The 24169-nt window shown below is 37.9% G+C and overlaps 1 protein-coding gene across 4 annotated transcripts; it reads right to left on the reverse strand.

Annotated features, from left to right (window-relative positions):
- Window positions 1–228: 228 nt before the first annotated feature.
- Window positions 229–8070, reverse strand: LOC138310571 (uncharacterized). 4 transcript variants are annotated; one of them, XM_069251843.1, is made up of 6 exons: window positions 4432–5427; window positions 3840–4080; window positions 3042–3347; window positions 2032–2601; window positions 966–1122; window positions 229–825 (listed from the first exon to the last, which is right to left on the reverse strand). In XM_069251843.1, exons 3-4 carry the CDS (start codon window positions 3344–3346, stop codon window positions 2217–2219), a joined length of 690 nt encoding a protein of 229 aa, XP_069107944.1. In that variant the 5' UTR covers window position 3347; window positions 3840–4080; window positions 4432–5427; the 3' UTR covers window positions 229–825; window positions 966–1122; window positions 2032–2216. The 4 variants fall into 4 exon arrangements, with proteins under 4 accessions (XP_069107944.1, XP_069107943.1, XP_069107942.1 ...); XM_069251842.1 differs by lacking the exons at window positions 3840–4080; window positions 4432–5427 and adding an exon at window positions 3461–3587 and having other exon boundaries at window positions 2032–2105; window positions 2143–2601; XM_069251841.1 differs by lacking the exons at window positions 3840–4080; window positions 4432–5427 and adding an exon at window positions 3461–3587.
- Between the last annotated feature and the right edge of the window lie 16099 nt (window positions 8071–24169).

Below are 24169 nucleotides of genomic sequence, written 5' to 3' on the forward strand. Positions count from 1 at the left end.
ACGACACAACTTTCTTCGGATGATATAAAGTATATTCTCGAAAATGCAGACTCGAATAAGCTTTATTTCTTGGTGCTAGCAACCAGGGGACTGAATTTGACACATTCTCTCTTGAGATTTTAGAAAATGAAAAACAAAAAGGTAAGCTCTACAAAACATCAACCCTTTTAGCATACAGGAGTGGTATTCAAAGACATATAGAAAAAGAAAACACTTGGTAATATGGCCAAGAATTCAATGTCAAGGAATTTTCGTTACACCCAAATTGCAATATGTCAATATTTTCAGTGTGAATTTAAACAGTATTTGTTCACAATAAATTGTTGTACTATAGTATAGAAAGTTTTACCCCAAATGAGAAGATAGTCCCCTTCTTCTAAAATAAGAAAACAAGCTCTCAAAATTTCTGAAAGTCCATGGTGTAACATGGACGTGATCATTTTTTAACATCTCCTTAAGCATTTTCCCCAAGGAATAAAAAATAACTCATGTTATCATCAAAAACAACTGTATTAATTTTCATCATGGTTTATGTGAATCATGTCAACTGACCAATGCAAGATAATTCAAATTTGGGTGTAACATTGACACCATAAAATATCAACCATGAATTACTAACTTAACTCTGTGTCAATAATGTACAGCTACTGTTCGTTTCAGGGTCATGTCCAAAAGGCATGGGCATAATTTTCCCATAAAGTGAAAAGAAAGATGAGATGAGAAAAGGAAAAGATGAAAAGACAGAAAAACCAACAGCTTGTTTATTTCTTAATATTTATTTCAGATAAACTGTGCTGCCATCATTCCAGCAATTCCATCATAAGCCTTAAAAAAAAGAGAGAACATTTTTTAATTGGTACCGAAATGATGTTTTATTTAAAATCCTATCAACTATCAGTGTCTAAATTTGTTATATTTTTTATTTCAAGTTTAAATTTAGCACAAGGTAAACTGTAAATACTTACCATTAAATTTATAACAAATCCTGGACCCTCGCATGAAAATGTCGGGAGGTGCAACAATCCCCAGAATATCCTCCACCAGGACTGTGTGAAGAATAGGTCCTTCAGCCCATCCATTTCTGATTGGTGTAAAGAATCTAACGAATGGCCAGTGGTCAACCTGTTACATTGAAAAAAATGTTGATTGAAACCATGCATTTCATAGACGTGTTCAATTATTAATCCATTCGAATTCTAGCAGAGTTTCATTAGATGATGTATTGTAAAGGCATATATTTTACAGGTCATTTACATTTTAACACTTTGCACTTAAATATGATTGCACAACTTTATCAATAGCTAAAAACAAGGAAATTAAATAGGTATTCCTTTTTACAGCTGTGGCATATACATGTACATGTAATGAAGAACATAAAAGATGTGTAAAATGTTTTGAAACAAAGCAAAACAGCTCTTTATTCGTGTAGCAACTCCAACAATGTAATCACTAAATAACATGTGTTAGAGAAAAATAAAAACAAGAACTGAAACAAATACACAACTACAAAATTTTTTTTTTTTTTTAATTTTTGCCATACAGTTATGCATTTCAATACAGCCCATAAATATTATTCAAGGATGTTCTAAAAGCATTATTAGGAATTGGAGAGGGAGCACTTTCAAAATGACCTCCCATGTTTAGTATATTTGTATCCCCAAACTCTCCATCTTTATTTATCAATCATCTCCATCACCCATTAATGATGTCAAAATAAAGTTTAAAAAATATACCCTATATGCCTTTTTAATGAAACAGAAATAAGAATTGCTTAAAAATCAAATTAAGTAAACTGCCTTGAGAATTATATTCAAGAACGAAAGTGAGGGGAAAAACATACAAATTGAACAACATACTTACAACAGCAGGTAATGCCTTGGAACCATGGGCAATTTTTAAATACTGCCCATGATTATAACTGTAAAATAGCAAGGTTTCAATAAAAATGTCTCTGGTTTTCTTCAGGACATTGCACAATAAAATGTAGCTGGATCAATTAATTTGTGGCAAAAACCAAAATATAAAACTTACCATTCTTTGTTGCACAGTTGATCTTTATTCGTGCCAGATGAGACATCCTTTGTCGCCTTTCTACCAGTTGCCACCTCTACTGCCTCCATTTGTGTTTGTACCAGTCGCCACCTCTACTGCCTCCATTGTGTTTGTACCAGTCGCCACCTCTACTGCCTCCATTGTGTTTGTACCAGTCGCCACCTCTACTGCCTCCAATGTGTTTGTACAGTCTCCACCTCTACTGCCTCCAATGTGTTTGTACAAGTCTCCACCTCTACTGCCTCCATTGTGTTTGTACCAGTCGCCACCTCTACTGCCTCCAATGTGTTTGTACAAGTCTCCACCTCTACTGCCTCCAATGTGTTTGTACAAGTCGCCACCTCTACTGCCTCCAATGTGTTTGTACAAGTCTCCACCTCTACTGCCTCCATTGTGTTTGTACAAGTCTCCACCTCTACTGCCTCTATTGTGTTTGTACCAGTCTCCACCTCTTCTGACTCCATTCCACCAGTCTCCACCTCTAATGTGTCCTCTTTGCCATAAGGAACACGCAAAACCTCTCCACTGGACTGCATCTCAGAGAACATCCTACACAGACAACAAACAATATCTATAGATACATGTCACTAATTATTCTAATGTATTAAAAGATGAACGTATCTATCCAAATAAATAATATTTAAATAAGTCCACTGACCTGCTACTGATGTCTTCCTCACTAACAGTCAGGATCTCCACTGCCTCCTTTCTACAAGTCTCAACCTCTACTGCCTCCAATCTACAAGTCTCAACTTCTACTGCCTCTATTGTGTTTGTACCAGTCTCCACCTATTCTAACTCCATTCCACCAGTCTCCACCTCTAATGTGTCCACTTTGCCATAAGGAACACGCAAAACCTCTCCACTAGACTGCATCTTAGGGAACATCCTACACAGACAACAAACAATATCTATAGATACATGTCACTAATTATTCTAATGTATTAAAAGATGAACGTATTTATCCATATTTAAATAAGTCCACTGACCTGCCACTGATGACTTCCTCACTACCATTCTTGATCTTCACTGCCTCCTTTCTACATGTCTTCACCTCAACTGTGTCTTCTATACCATACTGGACCACAATGTCCTTTGTCTCAGCCCCTACTGGGTCAATTCTACCAGTCTCTTCCTCTACTGTCTCATTTAAACCAGTCATGACCTCTTCTGCCTCCTGTCTACCATTATTTACCACTACCGACTCCATTTTAGCAGTCTCCATCTCTACTTTGTCCTCTTTACCATAAGGAAAGCTGACAACCTCTCCCCTGGACTGCACCTCTCGAAACATCCTACACAGACGAACAAAAATATCAATGGATACATTTCATTAATTTTTCTGATACATTAAAAAATGAACGCTATATATAATCCAAATAAATAATATTTAAATAAGTCCACTGACCTGCCACGGATGTCTTCCTCACTAACAGTCAGGATCTCCACTGCCTCCTTTCTACAAGTCTCAAATTCAACTGCCTCCATCATTACCAGTCTCCACCTCTACTGCCTCAACTATGTTTGTACAAGTCTCAACTTCTACTGCCTCTATTGTGTTTGTACCAGTCTCCACCTATTCTAACTCCATTCCACCAGTCTCCACCTCTAATGTGTCCTCTTTGCCATAAGGAACACGCAAAACCTCTCCACTGGACTGCATCTCAGAGAACATCCTACACAGACAACAAACAATATCTATAGATACATGTCACTAATTATTCTAATACATTAAAAGACTTGATATATATATATCCAATAAACAATATTTAAATAAGCCCACTGACCTGCAACTGATGTCTTCTTCTCTACCAGTCTGGATCTCCAATGCCTCCTTTCTACCAGACTGGACCTTTACTACCTCTTCTCTAACACACTGGGTCTCTAATGTGTCGTTTCTACCAGTATCGATCTCTACCGTTTTTTTTTACCTGTCTCAACCTCTACCGTGTCCTCTGTAACTGCTACTGCCTCTCCACCAGACAGTGTGTCAAGATATGGAAACAATGGCGACATTTCGTCAGTGTCCTGAAAATTCAAACACACAGCAAAAGTTTAAAACTTCATTCATGAACTAATTCCCTAAGTGTGTCTGGGTTCATTTCTTTACATAAAAAAAGAATTGACTAAATGCGAAAAGCAGAATGCTTAGAGTAACTTAAAGTAGCTATCTTGACCAAAATCTAATCTTTTCTAGTACATGTATTTAATAAGTATTCAATAAGTGATTTAATCTATTAAAATTAATTGCATGATTTTCAGAATACAATCATCAATTTTTTTATCATGATAATAGCTTAGATAAAATAGTGAAAAGTGCCAAATCTTATTTTAAGATGACATTATCCTGATGTCATTGTGAAAGTGAGAAAAACTTACTGAAACATCATCCTGAAGAGAGTCTAATAGGCCGCTGAGTCCTGACATTTCCAAAAAATCCACTTCATCTTCAAATGTATCTTCATTGGTAGCAGTGGTGCATGTCATGCTCAGAAGAGGGGTAAAATGATTTGGAATCCAGTGGTTACCGATCATATCTCGTCTTGTTAATGTCCACATTATGTGCACCGCGGGTAAATCATCAGAACACATTGGTATTATGGTGCGATTTAAGTCTCTGCGAACAATGGGATTACCCTTATTCGGATACACACTTTTGATAACAGCATTGACAACTGTAGCTGCAGCAAACAGCTGCCAAATGCCCATGAAATTTCCCATACGCGATACATGAAGAACTTCTTGCTGAAAGATTCTCTGAATGGAACACGGAGTTAGAACATCATTAGGCGTGTACTGCTCGGAGTACATAGCATAATTTGTAGGCAGATTTTTGGCTTCTGTATCTGTAAGAGCTGTTCCCCTTTTCAGATATTGATAATTTAGATAGGTTTCCTCATTTGATGCTAGCTCTATTACGACTCGTGCCCTCATCTCTTTGTGGTGACCTTCATCTCCATAAACATGTACCGACAGACATCTTGGCAAGCAATTTCCGTCAGCCCCCACTACTGCAGGAAATTTTCCTTCTGTTTCACTATTCGTCGGCAAGAGTTCCAATGACATCTGATCAACGATCAAAGGATTTTCAGAAAAAGATTGCTGTTTTGCATAAACAGGATCCATTTGTGAGGAAAATTAAATAGCCTTCTCTTTCAGTTCTTCATACGATCTGCATTCTAATACCGACATGAAACTGGATGCTGGGATATTTGTTGTAGCTGTGTGTTCCGTTTTTGATTCCTTTGTGCAGGATTTTGATTCCTTCGTGCAGGACTTCCGTTTTAGTTCTCTATTTCTGTTTTTCTCTCCCAATTTTGGCTCCTCAGAGCGATATTTTCTCTTCTGCCCTTGGTTTCCTTTCCCAGATTTAGATTTTAATGGGTCTTTGTTTTCTTTTTTCCATCATGTGTAATTTTTGTTTGTTTGTTTTTCTTCTTCATTTTCTTCTGACCTTCTTTTTCTCTCAAAGGTTTATTGTTCTTTGTTTCCAGTATGATGTGAGGTGTCCATTGCTTGACATATTTAGAATTAGGACAACTCCCGGTTTTTTTCCCCAGGCAGACACCACAGAAGCAGCTCAAATTCCTACTTTCAACCACACCGGGCTTTACCCCTCGAACAGAGTGAAGTTTTCTAGTTCCCTTCAATGTTTTCACAGTGTTTCTTGAGCTTGCATTTCGTCTGATTTCATCATAATAAAAGAATACACTTCTGCTATGACTATGCTTTCCATCCTTGCATTTTGTGATATCCTTTTTAAGATTTGAACTACAAAAATCATGAAATTCTTTTCCATTTCTGATGAAACCAGCTCTGCTTTTGACGAAACCTTCAGCAGATCTTTTCACAAATCCTCCTAAAGCATCCGATGGACTCTTTCCGTGTCTTGATCCAAAATACGCTCGCTCCAAATTCTCTGTATTAGACACAGAGAAAAATGTGTTTTTGCCCTTAAATTGGCTTGCACAGCCATCAGAAAACTCTATGTGGTTAGTAAAATCAATTCCATTTTCTTTCAGATGTGATTCAGTCCTTGATGTGAACGTTGATACGGCCTCAAAATCGTGGACAACGTCATCTGAAATGTGAATGATTGACTCCTTTACAATTTCTTTGCAATGTTTTTCAGGACAGGAGTAGTATGCAACCACTGGGTAAATTGTGACTTGGTTATAGCTGTAGTGGGCAGATTGGATTTCGTCTTGCATTGGGCAGCGGTAGTTTTCTGCAAAGTCAGCGACCGTCACTACACATTTCTCTTGTACGGCTGTTGTCAACTTGCTAAATTGTTCCTTTTGCCATTGTGCTGTGAAGAGATGTTCTCCTAGAGGACCAAGCTCCATGACAAATTCAGCTAAAAGTTCCTGTAGCAAGCCAGTCTTTTCTAACAAGACTTGTCTTTTGCTGACTTGCACCTTACCATTTGCAACTTTTTCTATACTAGAAAGCTCCCATCTTTTCCAGCAACATTCTTGATTTGCATCAAGTACTTCCAGGTGCACTCTGATTGAGTGAGGTGAGCGCTGCCTGCATTGTCTTGAGATGCATTCAAACTTGGGGAACTCGCCATCTCCTTTCTGACAAATAGTGTGTTGTACTGCTTCTTCCTTTGACTTCAGTTTATGTTGTGAATGTCCTGCTTTTTCAAGTAGTTTGTCGATTACATCAATTTTGAATTTAACATTCAAACAGTACTCACATAAGCAGTTTATAAATTTCATATGTTTCATTGTAAGCACTGACTTAGGGCGGAGTTTACGGAAGTGACTCAAAGAAAGTTTTGTTCCAGGAAACTTGGTGATAAACTTTGCGTATGTTCTTGGTATCGTTTCCATCATGATTGACTTCTGTTCACCTGTCTTCAAATTTACTGTTTTCTTTGATGCTAATGTAGTTGCTTCTTGTTTATAGAAGTCTTCTAGTCGATCTCTTTCTTCACATTTCATGGCATTTGATCGAGACATTTCTGGTTCTTCCTCGACATTCAAAAGACAGCATATTTGCCAATACTCAAATTTGACTTCTAGCGTTTTACGTACAGAGTGCTCCACTACTGCCTTACCACACACACTTCGTGTTAGGATTTGGTATGCTTTTCTTCCAGTTTTACTTTGGTCTCTTTTTAGTCTGTTCAGAGAAGCTTTCAGGTTGGCAATTATCTTTGCAGAGGTTTTTTCCCTTTTTCGTATGGCCATTTGATGTTTCTTATACCTCAGAGCTCGTTTTCTTCTTTTTTCTTGGTCAGACTCAGTTTTTTTTTTGCTTGTTCTTGGCTTTCGATAATTCCTTCTTGTACTGTCAAGTCCTTGTCTTTTCTGTACTTCACTCTCCTTTTTTCATTTTCCCTTCTTTTTCCTTGACTCGTTTGTTTTGCTCGGCTTTTCCTTTTCATTTCTCTCAAATACGACCTCCTTGTTTCAATTCTCTGTCGCGTATTAATAATACCAGTGTTTGATTTTACTATGTTTTCTTTCTGTCTTTCTCGATATCTTCTCATGCGTAATTTAGATTTTTCTCTGGCAATAACCTTTTGATCTTGAGTTTGGTTTGCCCTGTACTGGCGACAACGACAGTTGTCCTGGTTTCTAAATGCCTTGTAACTTTCCTCATCTTTTTTCAGTTCACCATAAAAAATCATCCATTTGGTCTTATGTTCTCGGTCCTGAATATCCCCTTTCTTTTTGATGCGCAGGGAGTATCTGAAGTGAGAGAATTATTTTTCAAATCACATTATTGAAATTACAATACTTATAAATTCAAACATTATAGGATCTGTGAATGAGTCTTTTAGAAATTATGAGGTCAATATGTCACTTTATAATCAACAACTATTAATTTATGGTGACTTTTGACATTGATAGGATGTCAAAATATCAAATTAAGTCACTGAAAATAATATAGCTGAAATATGAGAAACCATGGTGTAACGTGGACATTCTGACAATGGTGAAAGTTAAGTTCATGTCTATTCATACAATTTAATAAAAAAGAAATATATTAATTTTCAAGTTTATTTTTCAAATGCAGAAGCGATATATTTTCATCATTGAGGTTCATTAAATACAATTTACTTTCTTCATAAAATTGGATGTAGAATTGACACAATTTACATGATATGATGTAACATTGACACATCGTTATCAGCGTCACACTCTGCTTGTTACACCCATATCTCAACCAATCTCACAATAATCACAAAAAAGATACTTGATTTTAAAACTTCTTTTCTTTATCTCGGTATTGACTATTTCTAATGCCATTACTATAGACAGCCTCCTCAGTCATCCAGCATGGGGTGCAACATGGACTTGATAAAGGTGAAAATGGTGTAACATTGACATTCCAAAAAATACAAAGGTTACACCCAAGTAAAATTTAGTCTGTGATGAAAAATCTCTAGGTTTTTTTTTCATTTTAATTCCCTGGCATGCAAATTTAACTTTTTGTCATGCATAAGCTGAAGAACAAATGTTTGGTATCATGATGAAACCTGGATGTATCATTGACACACAACAACCTAGAAGGATACAAGAATGGTGTAACATTGACCGAAATAAGAAATACATGGTGTAACATGGACAGACCAGCATGATAATTTGTTACAACCATTGTCTTAAAAATAAATTTTGAAATAAATATTACGTACTGTACTTTATTTTCAGTCTATATCAGACAACTGTGTTCAATAGATTAAATATTTGATACAAAAAAAAATAGTTTTTTTGTAATAAGATATTTATATGCATCATGGACAGAATTCTGACAGCTCCTGTCGAGCTTAGAGTATGTCAGTGGTAACACGTTGTGTCATTTGTACAATTACATAAATATTACAGGATATAACGCTTTTATAATCATACAGAATCATAAATAACTGATCGTAGGCCTACATGATTTTGGTAATTCTTGGTATTCATATTTGTTATGACCTGTTGATGTAATGAAGACAATGAAACCCTCAACGAAGCCTTCCACCTCGTGTCAAAATTACGCCCAGGTCTTGTTTTAATTATATCAAATCCCAGAGCAAAAATTCTTTCGTTAAATGGTTCATCCTGAATAACCTAAGTCAAAAAAGCATGTATGAACGTCATTCCTTTCATTAGTGACTATCAAACTAAAAAATGTATTAGGTGTTATGTTGACACGCTACCATAAAAGATTGTCTGGACATGACGTAACAATTGACACGAAGGAAAAAGTCGTTTTCGCAATAGCAATATTTTTTCACTATCGTTTCTCTCTCGCTAAGATGACTGGACCAACCCAACAACCATCGTCAGTTATCATTTATAATCTTCTAAGTCGATTGATATATATTTGTTAATTTCATGAGTTTGACGTATGCATTATTATCTTGCCTTTTTATCGTGTTGTCCCAGAACATTTATGGACGTAACACCTACCTGCCCTCACCCATATCTTCTTCCTCCGCTCACATCATTCGGAAACTGAGCGTTTGGTCTATCACGTGGTTCGCCAAGTGTTCGGTATGTCGTAAAAGGCCGTAAATTTACTGTTGGTGTCGTAATAATTTACAGATTCCGATGTTCTGACCATATTTAGAGCACGATAAAAACAGACAATGGGCGTAACGCTTTGACACGAAACACAGCTGAAATCTTGAAGAGAATGTTGTTATTTTGTGCCCAGCTTGATTGAATTAACGATATGCATTACCCGTGTGTCTTGTGAAGATATTTCAGATTCATGACACGACTGCCGAAAGAGTAACCAAAATGTTGAATTATATGGGCGTAACAATTTTGACACGTAATGTTACGCCCAAGTTTTTTTTAGAAAATTAAATTAATGACTACTATTGCGTTTGTTTTGTAAAAAAAGTGTCAACGGATTAGATATTTTTTATGAATGTATTAAATGACCGCAGATTGAATGATACCAACTAAATGTGCCAAGAAGAAAGCATTTCGATATGACTAGAGAAAAACTGCATATGGTCATTTTTGTCTTCAGTTCACATATTTATATCAATATTTTCATGGTATCTTTACAAACTTTAACGCATTTACTCTTTTCAGTTATCTCACAATAAGGAGGGAAAAGACTAAACACATAATAAAATTTAATATAATCATTTCATTTTCGTATATTTAGTAATTTTATGGGTGTAACTGAAATTCCTTGACATTGAATTCTTGGCCATGTGTATAGTGGAACTGTTGCCCTTTTTTATAGTGCTATATCACTGAAGCATCGCTCGCCAAAGACCACCAAAGCAAACAGACACCCCACCCGGTCACTTTATAACTGACAACGGGCGAACCAGCTCGTTCCACGTCCAGTTATGCTGAGCGCTAAGCAGGAGAAAAAACTACGACTTTTACAGATAACCAATGTGCCTTCCTCACAAGGGCGAGCGTTCAACTAAAAGGGGCCAAATAGTGAGGTGGTGTCAAGGAGGACGTCAGGGAAGAAATAAAGTAATTTAGGAAGAAAGAAACGATAAGATCACTAGAATTTAGTCTCGCCTCTACGATCATCGCCCAATAGGGGCAACATACAATTCTAACGCCAGGGTGTGTATTTTGTAATCATGTCGAGTTATTTAAGGATAGTGTTAGTATAGTTGTTTTTAAACTAATGAGTAAAACAATAGATTATTTCGCAACGATAGTTTTATTACTTACAGGTTATTAATAGGTCTTGAAACTCATGGTTTGTTTATCCTTAGTTCATCCTGTTCCATATTCTCAAACATGACGAGCTAATGTACGTCTATGACAACTACTTGGGAAGCGTAGGGTTGTAAAGTTTTTCTATATATATTAGACATACATTGTGGGTTGTAAACGTGTATTTTAATCGGTAGTTCTCGCTCTACGATGCCCCTCATATGCAATGATAGTAAAAGGCGACTCAAATTTAGGATCTTATCTTCTTCCTTTGTCAGAGCGTTTGTTTGTTTGTTTGTTTGATTTTTATGTAACGTCCTATTAACAGCTATGGTTATTTTAAGGACGGCCTCCCATGTATGCGGTGTGTTGCGTGTATGTTGTGCGAGGTGCGTGTTCAGGGGGAACAACTGTAAAAATATTATATGAATGTGTTATCTAGCGTCAGTTCTTTGCTTGACGCTGCACACGTAAGTCGGCAATTTAACCAACTCCGATGGCTAAGCTTGGAAAAGTGTTGGAAAAGCTTAATTCCACCGAAACATCAATCACGTGAATACAGGAAAGGGTAGAAAAACCTGGAATAACAACTAACCACACAAAAAAGTGTACTGTGCAAGTCAATCTGATTAAAAATACAGATCCTATATAACCACTCCGTTACATGAAGGATCTGAAACATGAATCCCATAGGGGGTCACGTCCATAATGACCTTTTAATACCACGTGAAAGTCATACCAAATCCGGTTTTCTACACCTTGCTACTTCAATTGAAAGCGCGTATATTTCCGTCCCAGTAAACATACACATTAAGCTCTTGTTGTGACTCTTTGTGGGCGAGAATGCTTAACGTAAACCCAGTAAAGTAATTCCTGACATTCAAACAAAATTCTACTGTCAAAATTTTGCAAGGTAGCCATTTGGATTGTGTCCTGTTTTCAACAGTCACCTGGAGCACTGTGATATCAAAAACGAAAGTTTATGTAATCACTGATTGCGTATTGATACATTCCAACACAATATTTCACAAGCTTCTATTGTTGTATTTTTTTATCCAAAGTAATAATTTGACAATTTACGAAGTGAATAATGAATAACATTCAGAATACATTCTTCATTTCAATTTCAGGAAAATACAGACACCAGTGATTTCGATCAAGCTTTTTGACTTTCTGCGCGATATATCACCATCCAGCGATGCTCTGTGTAAATGGAAAGTACATTGCTAATATGTATTATTATACTCGCGTAAGTCACCCCCCCGGCGGGGTTTGCGTCACACACACACAAACCATAGTTGCCTTGGGTCCCTATTATGACTATTACCAATCAATACAACAGCAGGCAAATAAATACAGATACGCCCTAGGTTACATCCTGCATCACTAGTCAATCTTGTTCTATGTATCAATACAACGTTTTCAATATGCCACACAATAACCGTAACCCAGAGTTCCCTCTCTGAACTATAGGGCGGACGTAGTGTGCATGGGTAGCATCATAATTCCCTCGTGTAGTGCGCCGCCCCCCTACTCCAGACTAAACCCACTGATAGGTGGATCATGTCTCCGAGGAGTAAGACATCGCTTAACAGGACGGACGCTGTCTCGTCCGCGAACACAATGTTGTATCCAAACTTCGCTGCATCTTACCACCGTCTTATCATACGCATAATCTTATCACACACTCCCCTTCCTCCCCAAGCACTCCCCCAGTCACCCACCCCCACCCCCCCCCCACCGGCCATTAAGACCCCTCGCCACCCCTCTCGCCGCTCCGCTAACCCTGCATCATACCCAACTACAACCCCCCCCCGACCCTCCACTAACATTTGTGGAATAGACACGCGGTTCACTGCCGAGGAGGAGCGTTTATCCGTCGATAAACACCAGTGTTTCTGGACGGTCCTACTCCACAGTCATATCCTATGTCGTGAGGATCGTGATGTGATCACGACTATCTACAGTAGTCGTGAGACGATGTTAGCGTAGGAAACTCACGACCTAATGTGCCTACACGCATCTTTACTGTAGATTCACAAATCTCTAATAGCTTATGAACCTCACAATGCTTCAGAACACGATTGCTACATATATTAAAGGCAAAATCCCTGGACCCACGGACACCGATCAATTGCACATGGCTTATTCAGCCAATCTTCTGACTTCAGTGCCTGTTATAAAACCAATAGATTATATGCAAAGAGATCTTACCAAACGGCCAAACGACCAGTTTCCACAGAATTGAATCACTTCTCGAGTGCCGGCTGCTCTCGCGCTTATATAGACCTGCTGCCCGAGGGAAACAACGCCATCTATTGGTAATCAGGAAATCGATGAGTCACTAGTAAACGCCTTTTACCTGATAGATACCGTTCCTAGAATGAAGTCACCTGAATCGAAATCATCGATTCACCAAAACCACTGCGTACGGGGAAACACATACAGTACTCCACATTGCGTCGCAAAGGTATGAAGAGCCCTGTACTCCGCCACATATATGTTGTTAGAAAGAGCAAATGAGCCTTTTATATATCATACTTATACAACGACAAATCTATTAATGTTTAGATACATCGAATTGTCATGGTTCAGTGTAGATGTAGATCACTCTTATTTATAAATACCATAGCTCAAACAACCTACAAAATAAGCACTCCAATAACAACTATGAGGACTGCCGCAGCTACCATTATATGGAGAGTGTCGATTCGATTTATTGGTGTTAGCTACTGGTGGACAGGCGAACTTCTGTGGCATGTGGGCCTCAGTGAACAGACCAATCTTATCTGAATACAGATCTTTTAACCACTCTGGTGCTAACCAGAGAGCTCATGACAAATAACAATACGGGGTCACGTCCAGATGACTTTTTATAACCACGGTGTGTGACTATAGGTCAAATGCAATTTTTCTTACACACCTTGCTACCCAGTATTATCATTATAGGCCCATGGGTTAAGGAGGGTCCCACATGCACCCATCCCCCCCACCCCCCGTCAAAAAAAAAAACAAAAAAACAACAAAACTTCTTAACCTTGATGAGAACCCACTGAATCACAAATACAAAATGTTAAAAAAATGCATATGTTTGGTATGGAACTTCCGGCTCGTATACCGTCCATCAAGATGGCCAGCCATCTCAAATTTACACTAAAAAAATGATAAAAAATTCAAAAAAAAAGTAGTCGTAAACGCAATTAGACAATTTTTAGCTCACCTGGCCGCATGCGTCCGTCCGTCCGTACGTCAATAATTTCCTTTTAAATCGCTACTAATCATAGAGTTTCTGCTTGGAATGTAACCAAAGTAGGATCTATGTTACCATTCTTGGGGAAGGGGAAGGTGGAATCCAGAGTTTGTATGGAAAACTTTGGATCGTGACTCCCGGGGGCGGGCAGGAGGGGCGGGGGCCCAAGTAGTGGGACAAATAGAGGTAAATTCGCTCACTTATAAAAGCTCAATACCTAGAGGTCGATGCGTCATGATGGCTAGGAGAAAACCTTGAAGGAAAGAAAGGAAAAAGGAAAAATAGGAAAATCTGAGTCAAAGAAAGAAAGAACTTTTTTCCTTGAATTGCTGGGCTTTGTTCATAGAGTCTCTACATGGATTCTGTGTAGCTAAATTTGATCTAGAAAGTTGAAAGAGGATCACAGAGTGTGCGCATATAAATTTGATGAGCACTGACCCCTTGGAGCAGATCAGAAGTGTGACGCATCAACAGGCGAAAATTGAGAGTTAACTTCTTTAAACCTTCATTCAGAGAAATGAAACAATGATGACCTGTTATTTCAAGAACATTTGACTTGACATTCAAAAAAAACAGGTGAGGCGATTACTGATGCCACGCCTCTGGCGCCTTACATTGTGTTCAAGTCTGAAGTAGACAATATGATGGTGTGAGACACTCTCAAAATTGACTAATCTCAAGATGATAACTAACAAATGCAGTTGTAGAACCAAATAAAAATATATGTAGTGACTTTCTACGCAGGAAATGAAAATATAGGCTTTTATGTTAAAAAATTTTTTCAACACATTTTTCATATTTGGCTTAATGCAGCAAAAATGTTTCCAGACTGCAAACTATTATTTCTAATCAGTTTTTTGACCACTTATCATTCAGTTTTTTTTAACAACAACAAAACATAAAACAATGTTAACATTGTATAAGTTCCGGTTATGACGTCATCAAGATGGCCGCCATCTCGAATTTTACTAATAAAAATGAAAATAGTCATAACATTGACATTTTTCAACTGAAATAGACTAATGAGGTAACAAAATGACCCACAATAGAACAACAAAATACATATCAGGGTCAAATAATCCAATATATGTAGAGATTTGTGCGTAGGAAATGAAAAAATTCGATTTTAAGCTAAAAAAATTGTGATTTATCAGCAAATTTTTCATATTTTGCTTGACGCAGTTAAAATGTTTCCGAACAACAAATGTTATTATTCAATCAGTAAACCGCTGACACCAGTTTCCTGGTGTAGAAAATAGAACATTGACTATTGACGATTTATAATTTTAAAAAAATAGTGTAAAGTTGATAGAATGTCTAGGTGGGACAAGTCACAGTTTCACATAATCCATTTTCATGTTTGAAATTTTGAAGATTAGCAGCGTCTCAAACATGATTATAACAGCACAACGCCTACTGATAGCGTAACAAATGTAACCTAAGCTAAGCCTGTGTTTCTGTTAATATCATTAACAGTTTCCAGAACGTTTGTGTCTTTGAAAAATGAGCACATTCATTGTTTATTTCCTATGTATAGCATAAGTAAAATGTCCAATTGTTACTACAGTGTCACACATTTTACTGATTCTTAATGGTAACCATCACCATTGCGTGCGCTTTCTCGCCTTACTGCTATATCCACTGAAGAGACTCGGTATGTCTGGTAGCTGTTAGTCCAAATCAGAGTAATCGAGATATCGGTATCAAATTCGTCGAAAGCCAGAGCTTTGTCTTCAATGTCGATAAGCTGATGTGACAACACATTACCAGTGTTGTTCTAGCCTGTCATCTTTCATAAACCTTCTATGGCCAGATTTCATATCAGGAACACCAGGTTCAGAGATGTGGGATCTCCCTCAGATTCTAACATATCGTATATGCTGTTTCAGACTTCTCCGGCGTAACGGAAATTACACCACCTCCACATTTTTCGAATGGTGGAATGTGTTCTCTTTAGCACATAGCTCCATAAAACGTATGAAGAAACATTCATCAATCTTGTCGACACTCGTTCTACCATAAATGACACAGATGATATCATCGAGGTCATTAATGAGGCCATAAATGTTAAATGTGTTTTCATTGGTCTGACTTTTCCCACTCCCTTGAAGGTGCTGGTGTTGTGTTACATCTGGTATATGACCATTGAAGACTCTCCAGAAAAAGGTCTCTACAGTGCTTTCCAGACTTGGCAAATAGTGAAATTTCACTGCAGACCTCATTCTTGACCTCAAAGAATCCACCTGTGCCATTTATGGTCACTGAGAGTTCACAAGAATGAGGAATTGTACTTCATACGAATTAAGGAGAACCAGCTCAATCCTTCGCAGAATGAGGACTCTGGTGTCTTTTCCATCATGTCCTGCCGGGGAAGTTTGAACATCAATATACCGATATGTGATATCACTAGGATGGAAACAGGAAGGGCTTCCACATCCCCTGAAAGCAATGTTATCTTATGTGTAAACCTCTGGCCCCTTGGACAGTTTTATAAAACCACTATGCCATCATGATGTCGATATAGTTTATTAGTTAGACCGTTGTGCTGTTATTAATTTCAGTTTGAGAAAGATAAGTGTGGTCTACAAATATCGAGACATTAAAAATTGGATTATTTCGAAAGTCTCACTTAGATCATCAACACATACCTGTATAAGAATCCTGATGAATGTTTTTGTAAACCATAATGATGGGGTATAACAATAATTCTCTTCTTGCATCTTTATCTATTATTTGCTTGTTTCTTCTTTACCTAATTGTCAACAGATTAAATAACCTGAATACGTCTACGAATAATGGCCCTCGCAGGTAGGCGCGTAAGAATGGTCACCTGCTGCCCCCTCCTATTGCCATGACTCGTGTAAAAAGGCAGACTAAATTTAGGATCTTATCTTTTCTCGTTGTTCCTAACTGACTTTATCCTTACCTAATTGCCTTCCCTTGGCAAACCGCCGTCACTTATTTGGCCTTGAGTTGTGTAGCGTTCGCCCTGTGAGGAAGGCTCTGGTGTTTCTGTCCCCTGGCCGAGACACACCACCAAGTCTATAAAAGTGGTAGTTTCTGTTCCTGCTATAGCGTTTCATCGCAATACAGGCGAGTGGGACGACTGGTTTCGCCTGTTGTCAGTATAATGTGACCGAGTGGGGTGTGTTGCTTGGTGTCTTTCGGCGGCATGCTTCAGTGATATAGCACTATAAAAAGGGCAACAGTTACCACTATGCAAGAAGAACACAACACGAACATACCGCAGTCTCCCCAGTACACTCACCTCGCACAACATACACGCAACACACCGCATACATTGGAGGCCGTCCTTACATGACCATAGCTGTTAATAGGAGGTTAATAAATCAAACAAACAAACATGACCATAGCTGTTAATAGGACGTTAATTAATCAAACAAACAAAATAATACGAATAATAATTTGTTTTTGGGAAAACATTTTTTGCTACGTCAAGCCAAATATGAAAAAAATGAGCTTTAAAAAATCTTATTTGTTTTTCATTTCCTGCGATATCACTCATATACCCTGTATAAGCATCTGGTGATGTTTTGTAAACCAAATGATGGTATAACAATAATTCTCTTTTGCATTTTTATCTATTTTTGCTGTTGTTCTTACTAATTGACAACAGATTAAATAACTGAATACGAATAATAATTTGTTTTTGGGAAACATTTTTGCTACGTCAAGCCAAATATGAAAAAAATGAGCTTAAAATCTTATTTTTTTTCATTTCCTGCGTACAAATCACTACATACATTGGATTATTTGGACCTGATATGTATTTGTGTACTATAGTGGTCATTTTGATACCTCATTTGTCTACTTCAGTTGAAAAAGACCATTTTTTTCACTTTTTAGTGAAATTCGAGATGGCAACCATTTTGATGACGTCATTACCGAAACTTATGCAATGTTAACATCGGTTTTTGTTATTGTTGTTATTTAAACTGATTGATAAGTGGTCAAAAACTGATTAGAAATAAAAGATTACTGTTTGAAAACATTTTTGCTGCGTCCAGCCAAATATGAAAAATTTGCTAAAAAATTACCCTTTTTGAGCCGATTTTTTTCATTTCCTGCATAAAAGTCACTACATATATTATATTACTTGGTTCTGATTTGCATTTATCGGTCAATTGTGGTCATTTTTATACCTCATTTGTCTACTTGTACTTCGGTTGAAAAATGTTAATTTTATGACTATTTTTTCCTTTTTAGTGAAATTCGAGATGTCGGCCATCTTGATGACGCTATAACCGGAAGTTCATCCAAAATTGTTCAATGTTAACATTTTGATTTGTGATCAGTGGGTCATAAGGATTAAGAAAAATATTGGTTCGGAGGTTTGGGGGTGCATGTGTGACCCTCCTAGCCCATGGCCTAATATTTTATAGCACTATAAAAAGGGCAATAGTTCCACAATACAAGAAGACACAACATGAACATACCGCAGTCTCCCAAAACACGCACCTTGCACAACATACACGCACACACACCACATGCACGGGAGGCGGTCCTTACATGACCATAGCTGTTAATAGGACGTTAATGAATCAAACAAACAAACAGATTTAATTAGGGTGCTGACGTTTAAGACATGTATTTGTCAACGCCTTAATGGCAGCTCCAACGGCATACGAGTTTTTGCTTAATTAGACATAATGTCGTGTTATAACAGCTGATAAGAACGGTCTTCGCTGTATATGTAATTTGTCCATTATGTTTCCTTGAAAAAGTGAAATAGTAATTTAGATTGGTTATATCATTCCACTACTGCTGTAGCAGGTACAATAGAGTTACATGCTCTTAGTTGTGTGTTTTGTTTTTGACAATTTTATAATATCGATTATTTTCATTCTACTGCCTTCATCAATAATATGAATTTATTATATTAAAACACGCACTTAGAATTGTACCTGCTGTCCCTATTGCATGGTCGTAAAAGGCGACTAAATTTAGGATCTTATCTTTTCTCTTCTTCCTAACTGACTTTATCTTTCCTAATGCCTACCTTGGCACCGCCTCACTTTTGGCCTTGAGTTGAGCGTTCGCCCCTGTGAGGAAGGCTCTGGGTTCTGTCCCTGGCCGAGACACACCAAAGTCTATGAAAGTGGTAGTTTCTTCTACTCCTGCTTAGCGTTCAGCATACAAGGGAGTGGGACGACTGGTTCTCCCGTTGTCAGTATAATGTGACCGAGGTGGGGCGTGTTGCTTGGTGTCTTCGGCGGCATGCTTCAGTGATATAGCACTATAAAAAGGGCAACAGTTCCACTATACAAGAAGACATAACACGAACATACCGCAGTCTCCCAAAACACGCACCTCGCACAACATACACGCAACACCCCGCATACATGGGAGGCCGTCCATAGCTGTTGATAGGACGTTAATCTAATTAAAAAAACAATGTAAGATTATTAAATGATTATTCATATTGTTAAAAAAATATCATGTTTCATATGTTATATGTTTCATATTTTTCATATTTTTATTTACTTTATGTTGTGTGTAGATCACGTTTACAAAATATTAAAGCCGTAGGATAAAGCATTTAAGAGATATGCGACGTTGAATGAGGCAACATTTACATTCATTAATGACAAAATTAGCGACGTCAAATCATCACGTCATGAACATTGACGTCATGTCACAAGGCTGCCAATGACGTTACATAAAAACATACACGTGCATATGACTATGCTTAGGACTGGTCTTTAACACCTGTAATTTATTTAAAGAGCTTTACCTCGATTAGTGTTACATGAAAGTACATCATTGTCCGTTCTATCAAAATACAAGATAATCTGTGACATGTACATGTAACAAACTAATTCTACGATGTGATGGGGTGAAACACTGCGTACAGTGTGTAACAAAAATATTCGCGTGTAATTTAATTTCGTGGTTTGGAATTTTAAAATGTTTTCGTGGTAGAGATACTGTATAATTATGGTTCGGAAATGATACTGTGACGGTCAAGTGGTCAGGACTCTATATCCTGAACCGACTTGAAAATAACTGCCTTCCTTGTCACCGCCTCACTTTTGGCCTTGCGTTGAGCGTTCGCCCGTGTGAGGAAGGTTCTGGGTTCTGTCCCCTCGGCCGAGACACACCAAAGTCTATAAAAGTGGTAGTTTCTGCTCCTGCTTAGTCGCTCAGCAAAACGGGGAGTGGGACGACTGGTTCTCCCGTTGTCGGTATAATGTGACCGGGTGGGGTGTGTTGCTTGGTGTCTTCGGCGGCATGCTTCAGTGATATAGCACTATAAAAAGGGCAATAGTTCCACTACACAAGAAGACATAACATGAAATTGACCGCAGTCTCTCCCAAAACACGCACCTCGCACAACATACACGCAACACACCGCATACATGGGAGGCCGTCCTTACATGACCATTAGTGTTGATAGGACGTAGAATTAATCAAACAAAACAAATGGTAGCGCGGCTACCGCCACATAAGCATTTAAGGGGTAGAAGACTCTTGCCTAACTATTGACGACTAAGTTACACCATGGATTCACCTGAATAGTTATAAATCCTCTAAGAAACAACCAGGATTCCAATATACAGGTGCACACTTAGCCATTTATTTATGAGACATATAAATAAATAGTTTAACATAAAGATATATAGCTCTCATTCTTCCATACTTGTCTGGTTTGTTATTTAATTATATAATTTGGATAATAAATATTAAGTTAATTTTTTGATAATAAATAATAACAATGTTGTACATAGTTTCAGATCTGATCCAATAAGTAAATAATGTATTCCATACTAGAACTCAATAATCACTATCTCAGTGTTATACTATTACTATTACATTTGTACTACAAGTACAAATGGTAAACATTCTTTTACAGAATAATTAATAATCACTCTCAACTTGGAATAATCAACTCCCATATATTCTCAGCAGAATAGATAAATTACAACTCTAGATCTATTTCCAAAGTATCTGTACTAATAAAATACCAAAATATTAGATAAATTCCTTAGATTATAGTAATTCTTAAAGGTCCCTTGAAATAATCCTCTAATTCAATAATCTCTGTATAATGCAACTGTAAAATTTCAGCCTAAGCTAACAGAAATGTAAGAAATCCCGTTACAAAATAACTGTTAAACTGACCCCTTCATAAATCACATATTTACAAAAAATTCCCAGAAATATTACATATAAATACATAAAACCCATCCCACACATATATTATATATGCCTACTGTTTCTCCTTCAATACAACCTTTCTCTTATTCGCACGCACACAAACACACACACACCTATTCTCCTTTTCTCGCAACTTACGTTCGAGCTGCTTCTTATCCTTTCGTCCCCCCCCCCCCCCCCAGACAATCAATAAGTTTCGTAACTGCTGCAGTATTATTCCGCACGTGACGGGACAGGTCCAAAATGGTCTCCTGGGCTGCTACGATCTTCTGCAGCTGCTCCAGGAGCGTTACAATCGGGCCCATCCACGCCGGTGTCCTGTCCTCACTGGTTGTCTGGTGCTGGGTCTATATATTTTCTAATGCTGCGTCCAACCCAGTCAACTCCTCCAAGACATCCACCTCTGGTACTTCAAGTACCGGGAATGGAATGTCTGGCAGGGATGGAGCGGGTATAGTTGGCTCTGGTTCTATTTAGGCCTCCGGCATAGGTAGGTGTGTCGCAGGGACATCCTCAAAGGTCTTTCTAGATTTGGTCTTCCACACCACCTCTGAATCCTCTCTGCTATGCTGAATAAAATCCTTATCTAGGAGCAAGGTTCTGGGTTCGCATTCTTTCTAAGATAACTGGAGGCAATCTCTAAACCCTGGCTATCCCGCTGTAGAAGTTTTTGCCCATGATCCGGATAATGGTCCACGTGACGGGCCAACTCATGTTCCCGGAGACAGCGGAACAAGCAAAGGGAACAATAAAACGGTGAATCTTCCAAGGCAGCGTGGTGTTTATAAAAATGATAAACCACTCGTCTCTTCTCCTCTGTGAAATCGCATTGGCCGCACCGTAAGCTCGTCCTCTATAGTTCTTCATGTCTGGTGTAAAACATAAATGTGATCTTCATTGAAATTGCTAGATTGTCTCCCCTTAATAGTATATTATATCCTATAGCGAAGAATGGTAACATATGCACTATAACTGGTAATGTCATCAGAATCCGGAGTTCTCCTTCCCAAAATTATCTCAGCTGATAGCCGTACCTCTCGTCCCATCATCAACATGTTAGGTGTATGTCCTGTTGACTCTTGTGGTGTTGCTCTATATGCATCAGCTAAACATATAGTTTTTGTCCCAATCTGTCTGCTGTCCTTTAAGGTAGGCTTTAATCATTCGGAGTAAAGTGCGATTAAATCGTTCCACTTGGCCGTTGTACTGGGGGTGACGAGGTGAAGTTCTAGTCTTCTTTATGTCTAATATAGAACATAGTTCTCTATAAATGGAACTCTCGTAGTTCCTTCCTTGGTCTGAGTGTATAGATAGAGGACATCCAAAACGACTGATGACTTCGTTCAATATAACATCTGCACATGTCTTCGCAGTCTGGTCTAGAACTGGAAGTATGTCAACCCACAATACCATTAATACATCAAATATGTTCATATATATGAAAAGGGTTCTCACGAAAAACCCCTTTTGGCATTCATGGCAGGTGAAATTGGCTATTCCTTCATGAGCGATGAACTTGTGTCGGTCCAGGCCTTGTGTTGATACCCACGCCTTGCCGCAGGGCTCGCAGCAATACTTAACTTGTGCTGAAATGATAGATAAGTGAATTTGACATGTAAAGTCACTAGTATTCTCTATGTAATTAACACTTTATATCGAAAACAACTAATAAAACTTCAGTTGGAAAAACGTTTTAAAGCATATTATGGTCATATATATTTCATATTCACGTCTATTGTGTTATTGTTCAGTGTAAACCGATATGATTTTCAGATACACAGGTTAAATTCTTCCTTCGAACAGCAATGGAAAACTTTCAACGTCATCTTAAACCATCAAAATCAGCCAAAAACCGAAACTTAGCCGTCAGCCATTTTGGATGACCGAGTGTTTGCACAGTGAGAAGTACAGAGTACAAGTAAATATAATAAACGATTTTTTAATCTATAGTCTGTGAAAGCGTTTTATTAACAGTTAGATTATTGCCCTCCAGGTAGGGTGTTAGAATTGTACCTGCTGCCCCTATTGCATGATCGTAAAAGGCGACTGAAAGGATCTTATCTTTTCTCTTCTTCCTAACTGACTTTATCTTTCCTAATGCCTCCCTTGGTACCGCCTCACTTTTGGCCTTTAGATGAGCGCTCGCCCCTGTGAGGAAGGTTCTTGGTTCTGTCCTTTGGGCGAGACAAACTAAAGTCTATAAAAGCTCAGCATTCAGGGAGTGGGACGACTGGTTCGCCCGTTATAGTTCCATTATACAAGAATACACAACATGAATATACCGCAGTCTCCAAAAACATGCACCTCGCACAACAAACCGCATACATGGGAGGCCGTCCTTATATGACCATGACTGTTAATAGTTCATTTACATACACTTTTTGTAAATTTTAGGTCATCTGGCCGAAGGTCACGATGATTCATTATTATCGTGTTTCGTACGTCATTGTGCGCCATCCGCCGTGCGTAAGACTAAATTCATACAAAAGCCTACTTCTCCTTTACCGATGAGTGGATTACAACCATATTGCTTTGAACAATTGTTTAAATCGGCTAAAATCGTTTGACAATTTTTGTTAATAACTAAGAGGCATAGAGACGTGATATTGGGCCTATAGCATGTTAGGATGAAGTTCAACCAAGTTTGTTCAAGTGAATGACCTTTACCTACTGAAAAGTCATCAAATATTTGAGAAACTTTCAGCTTCAACTAATGATTTCCTTGTATCGCCTTAATTGTCACTGTATACTGTGACTATGTTGTTTTGTGCCAATAATAAGTTAAGGCCCATGGGCGTCTGTTCATTTTGTTTCCAAATCTTTAACATATTCGACAGGACATATAGAGACAATTTATTCTACACATACACACACCTTATACTATCATACAGAGATGAAAACAGAAGAGTCAGATAAGATAGATAAAAGGGAGTGATAGACAGGGAGGTTGTATTGGAGTGGCACGTACAGTAAGCTATGATCAGGAGAAATACAAAAAATTATATCCAGGGGGGGCGTATATTATACATATATAATCATTTGATATATT

The sequence above is a fragment of the Argopecten irradians genome, chromosome 16 (genome assembly GCF_041381155.1).
Source record: "Argopecten irradians isolate NY chromosome 16, Ai_NY, whole genome shotgun sequence".
NCBI lineage: Eukaryota > Metazoa > Mollusca > Bivalvia > Pectinida > Pectinidae > Argopecten > Argopecten irradians.